General features: G+C 35.0%; 1 protein-coding gene across 9 annotated transcripts in view; it reads right to left on the bottom strand.

The window, feature by feature from the left end:
- The window catches only part of XRCC4 (X-ray repair cross complementing 4), a 337,294-nt gene that overhangs the window by 224,327 nt on the left and 92,664 nt on the right, over positions 1-20,303 (bottom strand). For all 9 annotated transcript variants that reach the window (XR_009407544.1, XM_059418190.1, XM_059418187.1 and 6 more), the window contains 3 exons: positions 9,636-9,802; positions 2,466-2,618; positions 1,278-1,384 (listed from right to left, as the gene is read on the bottom strand). Coding sequence is in view for 8 of the 9 variants with exons in the window: in XM_059418190.1 (XP_059274173.1) it covers positions 1,278-1,384; positions 2,466-2,618; positions 9,636-9,802 (427 nt within the window). In the remaining variant the exon portion in view is untranslated. The remainder of the gene's footprint in view (positions 1-1,277; positions 1,385-2,465; positions 2,619-9,635; positions 9,803-20,303) is intronic.

The following is a 20,303-nucleotide window of genomic DNA, read 5'->3' as shown; positions in this document are numbered from 1 at the left end:
ATGTATACTCTATTCTCAACATAACAGCCAGATTAATCCTGCTAAAACTGTAAGTCAGGATCACATCACTTGACGTTCGAAACCTTCCAACAGTTTCCAGTGCAGTTGAAAGCAAACCTTGAAATCCTTACAATAGCCTATAAGGCCCTACACATGATATGCCCTCTCTCTGACCTCTGACCTCATATCTCCATTCTCCCTATCTCTATCATCCTACTGTACCCGTACCTCCCTCCATGCTATTGCTTAAACACATCAATAAAAAGTTGATGAAAGCTCCCACATAGGGGTCTTTGTACTAACTGCTTTTTTTCTGCTTAGCATGCTCACCCCACAGAGAGATGTGTCACCAAGGCCTTTTCTGGTGCCCTGGCTAAAATTATAACCTTTATCCTACTTCCACCTTGACATTTTCTATTATCTTTCCCTGGTGTATTTTTCTCTTCAGCATTTATCACTATTTAATATAGCTTATATTCAATTTATTCATCTTGTTATTGTCTGTTTCTCTGACTAGAATGCATAAACTGCAAGAAAACAAAAATACATTTGTTTTTTGCTCTCCAACAGAGAATAGTTTCTGGTACCTAAGAGACACTCAGAAAACATTTGCTAAATAAATGAATCAAACATTTATTTTGAGAACACTAGGCTTCTGCCAGAATCACATAAGTGTAAGATGAGTTCAGGGACTCTCGCATCTAGGAAATCTATAAATATTTAGAAATATTATTCATGGATTTAGATCTGAGGGACTGAGTAAGGCTCAGGTACTTTAATACAAACTGCCATTTCCCCTTCTGTTCCCCCTCACCCATCTCCCCCTGCTAAAATCCCTATACTGAATAGTGAAAGAAGGCTCAACCTCAAGACAACCTGAAGCATTGTAGATCACCCCACTCCTTGCCCATCCATAGCTCTAGCTGGGTAAGATCTCACATGTTGAAGGCCACCAACTTTGAGCTAGATAGAACTAGCATGAACACATACATATCTTGCTTATTCCTCATGTACCCTTATTTAAAAGGACAGAGCATGCCTTGGGCAGGTATGTGTGTGTGTGTGTGTGTGCTTGCTTGTTTTATTGCTAATGAGTTGCCGCACTGTATAATAAATATAATTTTTAACATTAAGTACTTGAGGTTCTAAACTAAAAACCCTGAAGAATTTTTGTAGAAAAGACCTTTTTCATAACATTTTTCATTACAGTTTATTATCTTTAGAATAATAAGCCCAAGCGAGATCTCCAACAAAGGAAATGAATGCACTCCTCTTACTTGGAGCTAACGCAGAGCGATCAGGCAAGTTTTCACTCTCCTCATCAGTGCTTTCATCATAGATTGCATCCCTGCCAGCAGTCATTTCAGAATGTGTTGTGGTTTCCCTAGAAACAGAGAAAGGTAGAATTATAAATTTTTGGCTCACCCCTGGCTAGGTATCAAATTCACCAGTAAGTAATTATAGAAAATATCCCTGGAAAAATACTTTAAACAAACACATACTGAAACATACATGATTAAGATGAAAGCATTTTATAAAGACTATACGTTAACTCTCTTAAGAATAAGTTTCCCTTCTACTTAATTTAAATGTGGTTTAGTGCTCACTATAATCAACTCTTCAATCAGTTTCTTATCATCTTATTCATCTATCAAAATACTATTCCTCTGGATTATTTTCTGAGGATCACAGAATATTCAGTATTTTACTGATCTCAAAGCAGTTCTGCCTTGCTTTTGATTGTCCCCAAATTTTCAGAGAGGCACTCTTCTTCTTACTATGAAGATGCCAAGTAAGGCACAGAGAGTTTACAGGACTTGTCCAAAGTCATGTACTAACAGGTATCAGTGCCAGACAGCACCTGAACGAGGACCATTTGACATCAAATGTTATATTCTTCACATGATGCCATTAGTAAATCTTTGTGTTCTCTCGGATTCGGGCAAAAGATGCAAACCTGGATCCACTAAAATAATTAAGTGGATAAATAAAGTAGTAAAACAATAAAAACCAGACTAAAATAATTATAATTGTCTAAACCATACCAGCTATAAGTCACCTGTGATTCTTCCTTAAAAATCAAGGATGCATCCACTCTCAGAACCACTTGATTCTAAAAGTAACCACTCCTTAGACACCAATATTACAAATGTGTATTCAACTCTGCAGTTTTACAGAAGATAAAGTTTTTATTGTTTTTAATGATGTCTAAGAATTACACAAATAACACTTAGATAAACCACCTGTCAGTTTTAAGATTTAAGTGTAGTTATGACAGTGAGCAGACATGGAGAGAACATTTTGAGACTTTTCCAGCCCACTGCATCCAACAGCCACAATATCTAACCCCAGACTATCAAATGATCTCACATTACTAAAAATGGCACCTAACTTTCATTAAGTTTGGGAAAAAATTCCATTTAAATTACTTTATCTGCCATCTCAAAACAGAAAACTCAAAATACCTTTCATGCTCAATGTTCTTTTCTAGTTCTTGAACTTCACTTAACAACTTATGTAAGTTTCTAATCTTCGCTTTCTTCTCATTCAGCACCAGAATAAACCGTTTATAAAGATCAGTCTCCAAAGCTTCCTTAGCACTGACACATTTTTCAAATCTAAAATGTAAATAAACAAGCAAAAAAAATCATACAGGTTTTTTTTAGCATTACTATTATTCAAAGCAATACTGAAGATGATTTCAAAAAAACTTTTCAAGGGAAATTCAATTAAAAATCACTTTTATAGGTTTTCATTGACTTAAAGTTTTATACAGATAATTAAACAATTAGAATTTATTGTTTATTAATGTTAGTAATTTATGCAGTGAGATAAGGATCAATATTGGAAAATGATACCCAAATACCTTTTAAAAACATCTAAATGCCTAAACTTAATCATTTATTTCCAAAAGAGTATTTTTATGGGAGAAATTTCACACAAGAATAATTATAGCCTATGTTTTCTGTACTTGGCTAATATTACTGTAATAGCAACCGTGATCTTGTTTTGTGATTAAGTGATTTACCTAATCAGTTTTCCCTAAATAGACTATGAACTGCTCCACAGCAAGAACATGACTTAGGCAGTTCTATCTTCAGCACCTCATATATACACACTCATATATGCATTTATATAATGAATGAAAGTATCCAACTTGAAATTTCCAAGGAGAAATTAATGAAGCAGCAAATGTGAAAGACCACATATCCTCAATTATAGATATATAAGACAAAACATAAAATTTTCTCTATCATTTATAATTCTTTTTACAATGTTCAAATGAGCTAAGAAGAGATGATGTGGATTTTATCCTCCCAGATATAAAGAGAGCTAACAAGCAGAGACTGTATATAAGATATGTACATACACATGAACCATGAATAAACCTGTATTTTAAAGATTTAAATATAAATTATTCCATGTAAAATATTATTTTAAATGTAGCCTTGCCCTGCCTAGTTTTCTCTTTACTGTTTATTCATATTTGTTCTTTACAGGTATTCTAGCATTTACATTACATATGTATTTATGTATATATATTTCATAGTATTTGAAATACAGAATTTTTCATTGAAAAATTATAAACAAAAATGTCAACATTTGATACTTTTGGTATACATGTCCCTATGCTTTCAACAATCTACTTATCTAAAGATGCAAAGAATTAGTGCCTCTTACAGAATGAAAAGGAACAGAAAGCAGTATATTTTCTGGGAGCAATTACAGCACTCATAGTACAATCACTGCCACGGCTGTGAACTCCACAGGGCAGAGAGCATGTGTGTTTTATTGACTGCTTTATCTTCAGTGCCTAACACAGTGTTGGGCATTCAACAGATGTGGAGAAGCTATTAGAAAATTAATAAAGTGAGTTAATGTGGGCACCTTATAAAGAGAATGAGTGATTGTGAATTTATTTTTCACTCCTTTAACAGCTACTCACCATTTTAACAGCAACAGTTTTCATCCCCTTCAGCTTCTAAAAAAAATCTATGGTAAATATTAATATAACAGTACTCCTTTCATCAGCAAGGCTCTTTAAGAAAGAAGTACACCAAAAAGTGTGTGTGGGGGGGGGGGGAAGAGCCAAAGTTGAAGAGGAACTGACAAGATCAATGGCTTATGTTAAGCAGGAACATGTCACTGCAATTTTTTAAAAATCTAATTTAATTTTTTCTCAGTGTTCCAAAATTCATCTTTTATGTACCACATCCAGTGGTCCATGCAGTACATGCCCTCCTTAGTGTAAGAAGGTTCCCCTTTCTCCACATTGTCTCTAACACTTGTTTACTGTCTTAATTTTGGCCATTCTAACTAGTGTAAGATGGTTTCACAATGTGGGTTTTTGGGTAATTTTATTTTATTTTTCAGGGTTCCAAGATTCATTGCTTATGTACCACACGCAGCGCTCCATGCAATACATGCCCTCCTTAATACCCACCACCAGGCTCACCCCACCCCTTACCCTCTCCCCTCCAAAATCCTCAGTTTGTTTCTTGGAGTCCACAGTCTCTCATGGTTTGTCTCCCCTTCCAATTTCCCCCACTCACTTCTCCTCTCCACCTCCCTATGTCCTCCATGTTATTCCTTAAACTCCATGAGTAAGTGAAACCATAGGATAACTGACTCTCTCTGTTTGACTTATTTCACTCAGCATAATCTCCTCCAGTCCCGTCCATGTTGATACAAAAGTTGGGTATTCACCCTTTCTGATGGAGGCATAATACTCCATTGTATTTATGGACCATATCTTCTTTATTCATTTGTCTGTTGAAAGGCATCTTGGCACTTTCTACAGTTTGGTGACTGAGGCCATTGCTGCTATGAACACTGGGGTACAGATGGCCTTTCTGTTCACTGCATCAGTATCTTTGGGATAAATACTCAGTAGTGCAATTGCAGGGTCATAGGGAAGCTCTATTTTTAATTTCTTAAGGAATCTCCACACTGTTTTCCAAGGCAGCTGTACCAACTTGCATTCCCACCAGCAGTATAAGAGGGGTCCCCTTTCTCCACATCCTAACACTTGTTGTTTACTGTCTTGTTAATTTTGGCCATTCTAACTGGTGTAAGGTGGTATCTCAATGTGGTTTTAATTTGAATCTCCCTCAATGCTAATGATGATGAAAATTTTTTCGTGTGTCTGCTAATCATTTGTATGTCTCTTTTGGAGAAGTGTCTATTCATGTCTTTTGCCCATTTTTTGACGTGATTATCTGTTTTGTGTGTGTTGAGTTTGAGGAGTTCTTTATATATCTTGGATATCAGCCCTTTGTCTGTAGTGTCACTTGCAAATATCTCTCCCATTCTGAGAGACTGTGGACTCCAAGAAACAAACTGAGGATTTTGGAGGGGAGAGGGTAAGGGGTGGGGTGAGCCTGGTGGTGGGTATTAAGTGAATCATGGGATTCACTGTGAAGTCAGTGATACTAAAGGAGAACTAACATACAACTAGATTAGACTACAACTAGTCCAAGGATCATCTCCAAGGAAAAACTCAAATCTGATGAAAACATAAATAATATCAAACAGGAAGGGGCTAATGATGCTTCATCCTTTCAACAGTGACTAAGACAACAGAACAATAATGTTAAGGTTAATTAGTATCCTAGGACTGACATATCTAAAACTATGACACAATATTAATTTTAAAAATTAAAAGGATAAAGACTAAGTATGCAAATAGTGAATATTAGAAATAAAATACTTCTATGCAGGAAAACAGTCTAAGAATAGTATCAAAAATAATAACAAAAATAGGAGCAGAAACAAGGCAATTATATGCAAAAATATAATCCAATCTAAAACAGATTAAAAAGATATCCCAAAATAAAACATCAGATACATAAATGTGAACATGTGGTGCTTAGAAATCATGCAGCAACCTTTTTACAATCATCTCTGGCCAAATTTATATCCAGGTCAGGGATATACAGCAAAAGAAAATGTGAATGGAGTTCAGAGGACAAAGAATGCTACAAAGAACTGGAAAAGAAAGCAGTGTAAAGAGATTTAATAAGGCTTTAAGTACTGAAGAAGATGGTAAACAGCTGTTCCTCATCCTGACAACAGAATAAGAGGAAATGGCCTTCAACTATACCATGAAGGACTCAGATTACCAAGAGATGGAAGGAACAATTTTCTGACTGTGACTGTTCTTAAACACTATAATGGGCTACCAAGGGGAGTTGAAGCTATCTCCTGAGGTCTTTAAAAATCAGACTGAATTCATCTGGATAAAATGTGATCCTAGCTTGAAGGCAGAGATGAAGTAAAAGAGCTTTCAAGGTCTCTTCTATTCTAATGATTCCATGAGTGTCAACCCAATTCAATCTGCTGAGAACTGCCTCCAGTTACAAGTTTAATAACTTTAATGCAGAATAAAGCTGGAGTTTGACTTGGTGTCTGAATGCAAACAAAAGACCTATTCAGGAATATGGAACTCGAGAGTTGTATTTGAAACTTAATAGGAAAAACAAGTGAAATAAATATAGCTAATAATTTAAGGATTCACATACAATATTTCTAATGTTTTCTCCTTCACCTAAACTATACAAAATTAAATTGATCCAGTTATGTCACTTGTTCAAAACAGAGCTAAGACCACAATTATTAAACAGTTAATAAAAAATAACAGCAAATATATATTAAAAGCTTACACATTAAAGCTTATTTTTTACTCATACTGTAATTCATTTCTTATTCAAACTTCATCTATTCTCCACTGTCATCCCAAATGGAAATGGTTTTAGGGTTGGTTCTGATTATAATTATACATGTTTAAGTTAAAAAACATATTTTTAAAACTCCCAAGAAGTAAAAAAAGAAATTTAATCTACAATTCCAGATATACATACACTATTAACATTTAATTTTCTCCCTCTAGATATTTTCTATCTAAAGATATATTTAGCAAAACTGGCATGCTATTCCTCTTTTTGTTAACAACATTTCTCTTCTTAACATATCATTAACATTTTCCATGGTACAAGCACATGTGTATATGACGGGTTTTTGCTCATATGATATCCCATTGTGTATCACCTTTATTTAGGACCTATATCCACCACAGCTTCTAAGGGAATTCTCACCATCTATTTTGTGCCAGTCATTCCCTCACACATACACAATCTGAAACAATGACGGGAAAGAAATGATTGGAGCATGGATGGACACTGATACAAGAGTATCAAAGGCTGCCCAGAAAACTGAGCTGTGCCAGGCCTAACATGATGGCCACCACTCTAATGATTTTCTACTTCCTATGTCCGCAGTTACCTAACTCACTATGCTCATGTCCTATTTCTAATTTCCCTAAAGACTCTTCATCAGTACTACTGCCATACAGAAGATGGAGATAGAAATCCTTTGCTCATTTTCCACCATACTAAGGCTCTAGGGAGGGAACATTTAAGAAAGCACTGCTTGGCCATGACCAAGATGTATTTACAGCTCCTTCAAATGGCCACCTTCTCCTGTGATAGGAAAGAAACCCATTTGGGAAATTTGGAAAATAGAGCTAACTAATCTAACATGTGGAATACAATCAAGAGCATAGAATTCTCTGGAGCAGGCTCACTGTCCTCTGGGGGCTAGCACAATGGAACACATTGCCAACCCCTGAAGAAAATATGTGACCTAGTATTTATAAGAAAAGAATAGCTGGAGCATAATAAGCCTGGCGATGAGAGATATGGTTGTACTTCTGGTCAGATAGGAAACATTTTGCCACAATAATGCAAAAGCACTTTCTGGACAGTTCAGGAATAGTAAATCAAGCATCTGGGGGCCACATATTATACACAGCCCTCCCCCACTGTTTTATAGCACAGGGTGCGTTTGTCTCCACCATCTCATCTTTGTTCCCTGCTGCTTTCCAGTCAAAGGCAGTGGTGGTGAATACTGATGAGGTTAACACCTCTTTCAACCTCTGGCAGACATTTTAAAGCAATTTGTTCAAGTACCAAGTACCCAGTCTGCATTTTTGTGGGCAATTTGAGGATCAAATTTCCTATCGTCTTGAGGGTATTTTGAGTTTTAAATATAATGGCTTATCACAGCCATACTACATCTCCTTTAATTGGATTTATTTCACATATAAAAAAGAAAAGCATATCCAAACTACAGATAAAGACCAAAACCGTGCTTTCTAGCACAGATATTTGATATTGATTCATACTAACACGATTTTAAAGAGAAATAGGAAGAGCAAAATTAACTTGTTTTTCCCTATGGTTTCCTAATATTTACATAGTTGTGATTTGGTCTCATTATTATTATACAATTGGAGATAAAAGTTAATTCAGAAATAAAAGAGAACAAGAAACTTTCTTAATATAATAACTAAGAGTCAAATATAGTCAGATTTTAGGTGTTAAGTTTACATGTCTTACATTAGTAAATGTAATTGGATATATAGAAACCTAATTCCTTCTGGTCAACACCCTTTCCACAAATCTAGATTGATAGTGGTAAACACTTCACATTTTTCATATACTCTCATATTTACTTACGAATCCATATAAAACAATCTTAAGGATTGTCCTAATAAGATCCTAAGTTGGAAAATTATTCTTATGTTTTAGAGTTACTGGTTTGAATGAAAGATAAAAAGTCCACTGGACATATTGGATATAATGATAATCTTATTATCATTTTATATACATTCCATGTAACTCTTTCAGGTGTTGCCACGTATGTATGTACCAACATGTGCATATGTTATATGTCTCTGTAAAGATATAAATGGTCACAACATACCATTTTGTTTCCTTCAAACATCTTTTACATAACAGAGTAATAAAAAATACACCCGGACTGGCCTAGATTATGATACAGTGAAAAAATGCATAATAAGGGGCGCCTGTATGGCTCAGTGGGTTAAAGCCTCTGCCTTCGGCTCAGGTCAGAATCCCAGTGTCCTGGGATCGAGCCCCACATCGGGCTGTCTGCTCCACAGAAAGACTGCTTCCTCCTCTCTCTCTCTGCCTGCCTCTCTACCTACTTGTGATCTCTGTCTGTCAAATAAATAAATAAAATCTTTTAAAAAATAATGCATAATAAGAAGTAAAGTGACGTTCTTCAAAATTTAAAAAAAAAAAAAAAAGAGGCGGCAAAATCAGGCTTCCAAATGTCTTATCTAATAAACACAATTACATCACCTTTTTAAAATTCTCAATGAGCAAAATAAATCTATATCAGGATCCAAAGCACACAGCATCTGAAATAGCTTCCATTTACATAAAGAGTCCATATAAGTAATGAATTGGCATATTTACACTTTGTGTACCTTTTTATTCATTATTGATCCTATAATTTGAGGTAAATTAAATCTTATAAATATCAACTTCCTAAATTTTGATTAATATTAGTGGCTCCTGATTCTCATTGCCTGATTACTCTTTTCGTTCATTAGTTTGATGATGCCACCAAATACTAATGACCTAAAAGTGTTAACATACTCCAATAATGTATAGTAATGACCAGTAGTTTGGTTTAATCATACTAAGTAAAGATTTTACGTTAATATATGCTAGTCTACATATATAATAAACTTACAAATCATTAACTTAAGTCTATAACAATATAAAGAGAGCTTAGTGTTTTTGTAATACAAGAACATTAGCACATACCGTCCTTGAACATCATTCCAATCTCTCAAAAGCCTTTCATTTTCCTTCTGCAGGTGCTCATTCTTGGCTTGGTTTTCTGTGATGGTGTCCAGGCAATCACAAATAAGTTTTCTAATGACCTCAGCTGGACTTGCAACTTTCTCTAGACTGAAGGAACCAAGTCTGAACTAGAACGAAAGGAAAACATTATTAGTTTGGGGAGAATATCAAGATCGAGTGCGATCTTCTGAGTGGGAAAAAAACATAAGATTCAAATACAGTGCATTTATCAGATATAAATACAGAGAAGAAAAACTGGGAAACTTCCTACCTTCTTATGGAAGTTTATCATGTAAATCAACATATAACTCAAGAATAATTTGTGTGTTAAGTCACTCTTCTACCTCCTAGCAGAGAAGAAAACATCTAAATACCATATAAGCATACTACTGGTTTTTTTAGTACAACTTAATTTAAGTCACTACTCAGAGTAAGAAAAGGAATCATAAACGAAGATTTTTTTTTAGATTTTTTTTAAATGTATTTATTTGTCAGAGAAAGAGAACACAAGCAGGGAGAGCGGCAGACAGAGGGAGAAGCAGACTCCCCACTGAGCAAGAAGCCCGACGCAGGACTTGATCCCAGGACCCTGAGAGCATGACAAGAGCCGAAAGCAGAGGCATAACCAACTGAGCCACCCAGGCATCCATATACACAAAGATTTTTAACTGTACTTTCTATTACTAGTGACAGTAACACAGAATAAGTGACATAATCTATTTCTGAAGAAAGGAAAATTTTGGCAATAGTTAAAAAGAAATACAGCATTTTAGGGAACGGATAAACCCGGGGGCACTACTCAGTAATTATTTCTGTATCAAAAACCAAATAAATCACAAATAATACTGTCCAATGTCAAGTTTGTATACATCTTACTTCCTCACAAAGGTAAGACTTACAAAAATACATCCTCTACTAGAAGGCACTTTAAAATAAAATAAAATAATATAATATGGTATTATAGTATGGAATTTATAGTATGGAATTTAGAAGGGTATACCAGTTCTCCTCATTTAGCAGATAAAGATAATGAAATACAGTGATTTAATCACAATCATAATTATCCTTACTATTAAAATTATTATAACAGCTAAATATAAGCCTTTTAACATGATAACTATTATTATATAGTTACCACATCTCACAGTTGAAATTTAACTCACATACAACTCACACACATACAACTCATCTAATCATCACCAAAATGAAACTATTATATCCACTTCATAAATTAGTAAACTGTGGTTCAGAATCATTATCTAATATATTGAAGGAATACAGCCAAAATCCTGCTATGCTATGCTATTATGCTATTTCCTGACATAAGAAGATAACCTAATTTAAAAACTAGTGGGGTACCTGGGTGGTTCAGTCAGTTAAGCATCCAACTTTTGGATTCTGCTCAGGTCCTGATCTCATGACTTGTGAGATCGAGGTCTATGTAGGACTCCCTGCTCATGGGGAATCTTTTTGGATATTCTGTTCCTCTGCCCCTTGCTCCCACACACACTCTCTCTGTCTCTCTTAAATAAATAAGTCTTTTAAAAATAAATAATAAAAAAATAAAAATTTAAAAACTAGTAAGAGGAAGAATTAGGTTCACAACCTACACATAATATTTTTTACCTTTTTTTATTATGATCAGTTAGCCACTGTATAGTACATCATTAGTTTTTGATGTAGTGTTCAATAATTCATTAGTTACATATAATACCCAGAGCACATCACAACATGTGTGCTCCTTAATACCCATCACCCTGTTACCCCCTCCCCTATTCCCTTCTCCTCTGAGACCCTCAGTTCGTTTCCTGGGGTCCATAGTCTCTCATGGTTCATTTCCTTCTCTGATTTCTCTCCCTTCGGATTTCCCTTTTTTCCCCTGTGGTCCTCCGTACTACTGCTTATGTTCCACATATAAGTGAAACCATATAATTGTCAGTCTCTGCTTGACTCCTTTCAGGTAGCATAATCTCCTCCAGTTCTATCCACATCATTGCAAATAGTGGGTAGTTACCCTTTCTGATGGCTAAAAAATATTCCATTGCATGTATGTACCACATCTTCTTTATCTATTCATCTGTTGAAGGGCATCTCGGCTCCTTCCACAGTTTGGCTCTTATGGAGACTGCTGCTATGAACATTGTGGTGCATGTGCACCTTCTTTTCACTACATCTGCATCTTTGGGGTAAATACCTAGTAGTGCAATTGCAGGCTACAGAGTAGCTCTATTTTTAACATCTTGAGGTACCTCCATACTGCTTTCCAGAGTGGCTGTAGAAGCTTGCATTCCCACCAACAGTGCAGGAGGGTTCCCCTTTTCCCACACCCTCACCAACATTTGTTGTTTCCTGTTTTGTTAATTTTTGCCACTCTAACTGGTGTAAGGTGGTATTTCATTGTGGTTTTGATTTTAATTTCCCTGATGGCTAATGAAGTTGAATATTTTCTCATGTTTCTGTTCGCCATTTGTATGTCTTCTTTGGAGAAGTATCTGTTCATGTCTTCTGCCCATTTTTTGACTGGGTCATTTCTTTTTTGAATGCTGAGTTTGAAAAGTTCCTTATAGATAATAGATATGAGCCCTTTATCTGTAATGCCATTTGCAAATTCTTCTCCCATTCCATGTGTTGCCTCTTAGTTCTTTTTGACTATTCCCTTTGCTGTGCAGAAGCCTTTTATCTTGATGAAGCCCCAAAACTTCATTTTCACTTTTGTTTCCCTTGCCTCTGGAGACATGTCTTGAAAGAAGTTACTGTGGCTGACGTCCAACAGGTTACTGCTTATACTCTCCTCTAGGATTTTGATGGATTCCTGTCTCACACTGAGGTCTTTCATCCATTTTGAGTTTACCTTTGTACATGGAGTAAGGGAATGGTCCAGTTTCATTCTTCTATAGGTAGCTGTCCAGTTTTACAATACCCATTCCTGAATCAAACTTCAGAGAATAGGGATAGTGGGAACATTCCTCAATAGCATTAAAACCATCTATGAAAACTCACAGTGAATATCATTATCATCCCTTTAATGTCAAGAACACAACAGGGATGCCCACTCTCCCCACTATTGTTCAGCATAATACTAGAAGTCCCAGCCTCATTAATCAGACAACAAAAAAGAAATAAAAGGCATCCAAATTAGTAAAGAACAAGTCAACCTCTCTTTGTAGATGACATGATTCTTTAAGTGGAAAACCCAAAAGACTCCACCCCCAAATTACTAGAACTCATACAGCAATTCAGTAATGTGGCGGGATACAAAATCAATGTGTGAAAAATCTGCTACTTTCTCATACACTAACAATGAAACTGCAGAAAGGGAAATTAGAGAATCAATTCCATTTATAATAGCACCAAAAACCATAAGATAGTTCGGAATAAACGTAACCAAAGAGGTAAAGGATCTATACTCTAGAAACCACAGACTGCTTATGAAAGAAATTGAGGAAGAAACAAAAAGATGAAAAACATTCCATGTTCATGGATTAGAAGAATAAACATTGTTAAAATAACTACCCTCTCCAGAGCAATTTACACATTCAATATCTACACATAATTCTTAAAAGACTCTAATAACATTGAGTGAGTGGCAGAACTGAGAGCGAAACTGAAGGGTTTTTGCTGTTTTTGGTTTTTGGGGCTTCCAGATCAGTAATTTCTACTATAGTATTCATCTAATAGAAACACTTCTAAAATGTCTTGCTTTTGAAAGATTATTTCTATAAATATATTATATTCAAACTGAGAAATATTTAACGGTGACTGATAATTCTGAGAAAAATTCCTATTAGTCAATTTAGAAATAAAGCTGAAAGTCAATAAAGAGAAAACCTGATATTTGCAATCTACATGGCATTTTATAAGACATTTCAGTTAATTTATATAACTTAGAAATACTTAAGGTATTCAGGAATTTTTAGGATAATTTAGGCATAATTTAGCAAATATTTGGGTGTTTAACCCCACAAAGTAAACTTTTCTGGACAAATTGTGGTTACTAATTTACTTTAAATTTTCAGGTAGAAAATGGAAGTTCATATCTTACTTAATACTACAAAAAATCTGGGGTGCCTGTGTGGTTCAGTGGGTTAAAGCTCTGCCTTTGGCTCAGGTCATGATCTCAGAGTCCTAGGATCCAGCCCCTTTTTGGGCTCTCTGCTCAGTGGGGAGCCTGCTTTCCTCTCACTCTCTGCCTGCCTCTCTGCCTACTTGTGATCTCTGTCTGTCAAATAAACAAATAAAATCTTAAAAAAAAATCTTTAAAAAATACTATAAAAAAATCTGCCAAAAGGCTTAACTACTGATGATTCCTAGGAAGTAAGAAGCCTTACTGACACTCACTTAAAATGTAAAAGAAAACAAAAAATATTAATATTCTCCAGGATTATAGCACATTTTATAGGACTGAATAGCACTGCTCTTACCATTAAAAAAAAAATTACATATTTGTGTGTGTTTTTGAGATCTAAGCAGATATGTCTGTTTAATTTTGTTTTATCTCACCTTTTCCTATTTCTTATCAACAGGGAAATCAGACTAAGAAAAATTGTCCTTTATTTCAATGAGTACACCCACTTATATTAGGCTTATATATGTAAGCAAAATCAAGCACTTTAAGCAATGTTTACCAAATGAAAACCTAGAAAAGTCTAAGAAGTTTTATTTTTTCAGTTCAAATTATTTCAAACTATTTGTCATTTTTTATTTACTCATTTATTTTTCATGCACTTTAAATGGCCTAAAACATTTGCAGTTTTCATATATAACTAAACATGAGTCTTTTTAAAAGCATAGGAGTTTAAATAAGACAGTTTATCTGGGGTGCACAGGTGGCTCAGCCGGTTAAAGAGTCCAACCTTTGATTTCTGCTCAGGTCAAAGCTCAGGAACATGATAGAGCCCACACTGGACTCCACTCAGGGCCAGAAGCCTGCTTAAGACTCTCTCTCTCTCTGCCCTTCTCCCTCTGCCCCTCCCTACCTCACTCTCTAAAAAAAAGAAAGAAAAAAAGAAAGAAAGAAAGAAATATACACTTATATAAAAAGAAAGGTTTATGTGTATAAAGAATATATAATTTGAAAGTAAATTTAAGGGGAAAAATAAATCAAAGCGTTTACTTTTTGAAGCTTTTCTTAGTATACTAAACACATACACCCAAAAGTTAAAGAACACCTACAGAATATATAGAATATAACTCTAAAAGTATCACTTTTATACTGAATAAAGTAATTTGTAAAATACAAATGCACAGACAAGCATAAGTCCAGCTGCCTATTCATCTATTTCAGATGGCAAAGGAAGAAGGAATCAATTCTAAATCACTAATAAGAAATTTCTTTCAAAATATCATATAAACCTATATATTCAAATTCCAAAAGACAAGTCTTAAATCTCTTGGCTAATCACTACAGAATAAACTTAATATATCATTTCTTCTTAGGAATAGGCAACTATTTCCTGCTTCTATTTCCTAATTATATTCACTAGTTTTGGGTCCTTTAATGGGTATGAACATGATAGTCTAAACAATAAAAAAATACAAATAAGTATCTAGAAACTCAATACAAGAAACAAAATTTACTTGACCATCTGACTGTACCACCCTTCCTGTAAAACACACAGTTCAGAGCCACAGCACAAAGCTTCCTTCTACTTTCACTCCTGCTGTTCCAGCCTTTCCACATCATTGAAGATGTAAGGGAACATATGCACTGAACTTTGATTAGGGCCTTTTATCAGACCTAATGAAGTCAGAAGCATAAAATATTTCTGCACTCTAACCTGTATCAAGCCAAGTTTTAAAGAAGATTTATTTTAGAGATAAAGAGAGAGCACAGGTCTGGGGAGGAGCAGAGGGAGAGAGACAAACAGACTCTGTGCTGAGCACAGAGCCCAACAGGGGATCAATCCAAAGACCCTGAGATCATGACCTGAGCTGAATCAAAAGACAGACTTAACTGACTGAAGCCACCAAGACACCCTAGGGTTTTGTTTTGTTTTTTGTTTTTCCTAAAGAGAGACAGAGAGCATGAGAGCTCAGGGAGGGGGAGTAGGTGTTGGGAGTGGGGAGGGGCAAAGGGAGAGAGGAAGAGAGGGAGAGAGAGATTCTTAAGCAGGACCCATGCCCCAGTATAGAGCCTGATGGCAGGGCTCGATCTCATGATCCTGAGATCATGACCTAAGCTGAAATCAAGAGTCCGATGCTTAACCAACTGAGCCACCAAGGCACCCCATATCCAGCAAATCTTTATACTAGCCCACATATAAAAAGAGGCAACTTTAAAAAGTATTATTTTTTAACTTTATTTATTTATTTATTCAAAGAGATCACAGGCAGGCAGAGAGGCAAGCAGAGAGAGAGAGCTGGGGAAGCAGGCTCTCTACCTAGCAGAAAGCCTGATGTGGGGCTCGATCCCAGGACCCTGGGATCATGACCTGAGCCAATGGCAGAGGCTTTAACCCACTGAGCCACCCAGGCACTCCCTAAGGTATTATTATTTTTTTTTTAAAGATTTTATTTATTTACTTGAGAGAGAGACAGTGAGAGAGAGCATGAACGAGGAGAAGGTCAGAGAGAGAAGCAGACTCCCCATGGAGCTGGGAGTCTGATGCGGGACTCGATCCCGGGACTCCAGGATCATGACCTGAGCTGAAGGCAGTCGTCCAACCAACTGAGCCACCCAGGCGTCCCAGGTATTATTTTTTTTAAAAAAGAAAATTTAAACAAAAGCCACACTGTATGGATGCCATGGTTTTAAAAACTTCTACTTTAAATTTTTGTTTGATATAGAAGGCTATTAGCACAGCTTTTCCTTAATTATTAGTTCTATAATTTCAAAATAATCTACACTATAAAATTGGGACTTCAAATGGTACACCAGAATCAGAAACCACAAATTAAAGGCATCCTGAAAGCATGTCTCTCCTTTAGAGGCATGGACAAAAAAATTTCTTTTTGTAGTCAGTTCTCAGAATCTTACAGAGAATTCGGTACATAGACCTATACTAGTCACTTCATTCTGTTTGTAATCTAAAATTTTAAACCACATCTTTATTTTTCTGTGTAAAAAATTTGAGAACAATTAACCTTTAAAATGTTGATAATCATAGGAGTTTACACTAGTTGGTTCCAAAGTGTCATAATTTTAGATATTAAAACAAACAAATAATAGCATTTTAAAAACCTGACCTCCATTAAAAATTCTCAATTTCAGAGAACTTTTCCCTTTTTTTTGGCCCAAGCTTTGTTTATTCTGGATATCTGCCAATTCTTAAGTCCAGGATTAAATACCATACCTCCTTACCACTTCAAAGTCCAGGTCACATTCTCTATAACTACTTTAGTCTATACTGACTTCTCTATTCTTAATACTTCAGAGTTTGTCTCTCAATTTTTCCCTCCTGTCATCCTCCCTATGTTTTCCTCTGGTTGTTTCAGAAATGTAGTCTTTTAAATTTCTAGCTCTTTAAGATCAGAAGGTCTATCTTGTATTTCTCTTCCACCACCTAGACAGTAACTTGCACAGCTCTATGCAAATATTAAGCACTACATAAAGACTTCAATTTTTTATTTGAATAATCCTTATTAATAAAGGAATGTAACTATAATGGGGCAAGCAAATGAAAAACTGAGACAATGGGGCACCTGGGTGGCTCAGTCAGGTAAGTATCCAACTTTTGATCTCAGCTCAGGTCTTGATCTCAGGATTGTGATTTCAAGCCCCACTCTGGGCTCCACACTGGGAGCAGAGCCCAATTAAAAACAAAACAAATAAACAAATAAAAATGGGCCCTGATGCTCTGAATACAAATTAAGAAATATTTTTAAATAGTATAAGAATATAACAAAGTTTTCTTATTGAATAGTATAATTAAAACAAAAAAAATGCATGCTAAGAAACTGTATCAGGACTTGATACTATGCTAATATATATGTTTAATAAAACCTACTCAGATTATTTTTTGTCACATTTTTTTAAGAATGTTATAAAATTATATACTCAGTTTTCAGCTTCTTTGGAGTGACCAAATTAAAGAGACTATATAGCATTAGTAAATTATACAAAATAAACACTATAAATAACTATTAACCAATTCCTGGGGGATTGTTTGTAGCCCTTCTGAATGTTTCTGGGGAGGGAGAGTTATCATAGTGTGGGTTGATATTCTCCTTAGAATATCAATTAAACATCAATTAAAGAATCTGAGTATTGATATAGTATCCAAGTAGTCTAAATAACCTTGCAGAATTACTCTTTGCTACTGTCCTGGGAACCAAAATGTAAAGCTAAATGAAAAGGAGAAATAAAGATATCTTGATTGTTATTACTAGGCAAATGACAGCAGAGAGGAACTCATTTTTTTCAGTATGTGTTTTTAATTTAGTCCTATCAGAAAAAAGTTTGGCTATACCTAGATATATGTACACTAAAAAAGTAAAGCCTGCCCATTATAGTTTATAATACAGAATGTTTTACCTATTTTAGACAAATACATAGTTGCATATACCTAGCCATTATAATACACAGTCACAAAATTCAGTAATTATAGGAAATCAGTCAAGTTTTGTAATAAAAAAAGAGACCAAACTGTATTACTTTGCCCTACTTATTTTAATTATCACTTGCTCATAATTTGGATCAAATATATTTGTACTAAGATATGTGCAATGAACTCTTCAGTTTAGTGGCCTGTTGAAATGTTTATTTCATATTTAAATAAGTAACATTACAAATATACCTCCTGATGCAGTAATTTCTTGAGGCTGACAACTGGTAACATTTCTTTTCTAAGACATGTAGAACTTAGAAAAGAATACTGATAAGGACTTCTTGTAAAAACGATAAAAGAGCTACATATAGTATGAGACCAGTAATCTCACCTTTTTCACTATTTTCTTGCCCAAATTTCTTACAGTTCATAAAAAAAATGTTTAAATATCTCAAGATGATTTTATGATCAAGGAAGGCTCTGTATATTTTAGATCCTGTAGGATCTAAATGCAATAACCTAAAAGTGAAAAATACTCTGATCTCAAATTAGAGTGCAAACAAAATTATTAGAATTTAAGGCCATGCTATGTGCTTTAATATATTAAACATCATCTAAGAATTCTTATTCTGGTCCTCATAATTGTAAAAATCTTTGGTAGAAGTCGGAGAATCCTTCACAACAAAAAATCCAAAGCCTATGTGGTAAGCGAATCTTAAAAGTTACTTTTACTTTGAATAACTATAAATGTTCACTCCACTACTGTCTTAAAATAGATGATGATTCTTTTGGTTCATGAGAAATATAGTAAAATTCAAATTTATCTCAGCCTAATTAAGAGTTAAAATTAACAATGAAAAATTATACTACATGGAGATTTAGAATCAACTGGAAAGTTTTTTATAGTAACTGGATTGGGGGAGGGGGATAGAGAGCAACAGTTGCGTATTATTTCCCTGTTACTTTATTTTGGGTAGTAGGTAGTGATAAATAAATATTGCCTTAGATTCCCTGACACTCTTCTAAATCTCTTAATACTTATCTAATCACATTTGTGCAATATGCTTCTCTGTCCTCCAGTTAGACGCTAAATGGTAATGTTTCTTGGCATGGTCTCTTGACCTACTTTTGTTTTTCCTCTATATTTATAGGGTTATCCACAATCACAGCTTCCATTATTACTGATAAACTGAAATCTGCCAAATGTATATGTAGGTGAGGCCTCTCCTAAACTGCAGACTTACATACACATTTAATTCCTTTTTGGAATGGTGCCAGCAAGATGGCCTATGCAAACCTCAAACTGTAAATGCCAAAACAGAATTCATTGCTCATCCCCCTCACTACTATACTAGCTCTTCCCTGAATTTTCCACTAGACATTCACTGTTCACTCAGTTATACTTGGGTGGTCTAGTGAGTAAGTATGGATAGCTAACAGAGCACTGCAGTATTTACTTTTTTTTTTTTTTTTTGCAGTATGCTAAAAGCTGCAAAAGGATAGTGGCTACATATTACACATAAGTATCCCCAATTTTTTTTTCTTAAGTTAGTAGGCTTTTTTTTTTTTAAGAGCACTTTCAGTTTTACAGAATAATAGAATGGGGACAGTTCCCATACACGCCCCCCCCACCCACAGGTGCCCCTAATATTAACATCTGCATGCATGTGCTACATTTGCTACAATGGCTGAGATCAGTATTGTTTAGCTAGTAATACTTAAACTCCATAATTTACAGCAGAGTTAATTATTTGTATGGTACAGCTGACCCTGGAGCGACATGGTTTTGAACTGTACAGGTCCACTTACACATGGATTTTTTATAGTACCGTCCTGTAAATTTATTTTTTCTTCCTTAAGATTTTCTTAGAAACATTTTCTTTCCTCTAGCTTATTTTATTGTAATACAGTATATAATACATATAAAGTATAAAATAAAATATGTGTTAGGAGACAGTTTACGTTATTGGTAAGGCTCCTGGTTAACAACAGACTATTAGGAATTAAGTTTAGGGGGAGTCAAAGTTAGTATCCCCATTCTTACATGGTGAAATACAGAATACATTCATTCATTGATTTATCAGACTTTCTGAGTATGTACTATATACCAGGTATTAGAGACACTGCTGTGGGAAAGGAAAAA

Source organism: Mustela nigripes, chromosome 12 (genome assembly GCF_022355385.1).
Source record: "Mustela nigripes isolate SB6536 chromosome 12, MUSNIG.SB6536, whole genome shotgun sequence".
NCBI lineage: Eukaryota > Metazoa > Chordata > Mammalia > Carnivora > Mustelidae > Mustela > Mustela nigripes.
The sequence above is the reverse complement of the archived record's forward strand: the minus strand, read 5'-3'. Positions and strand labels throughout refer to the sequence as shown.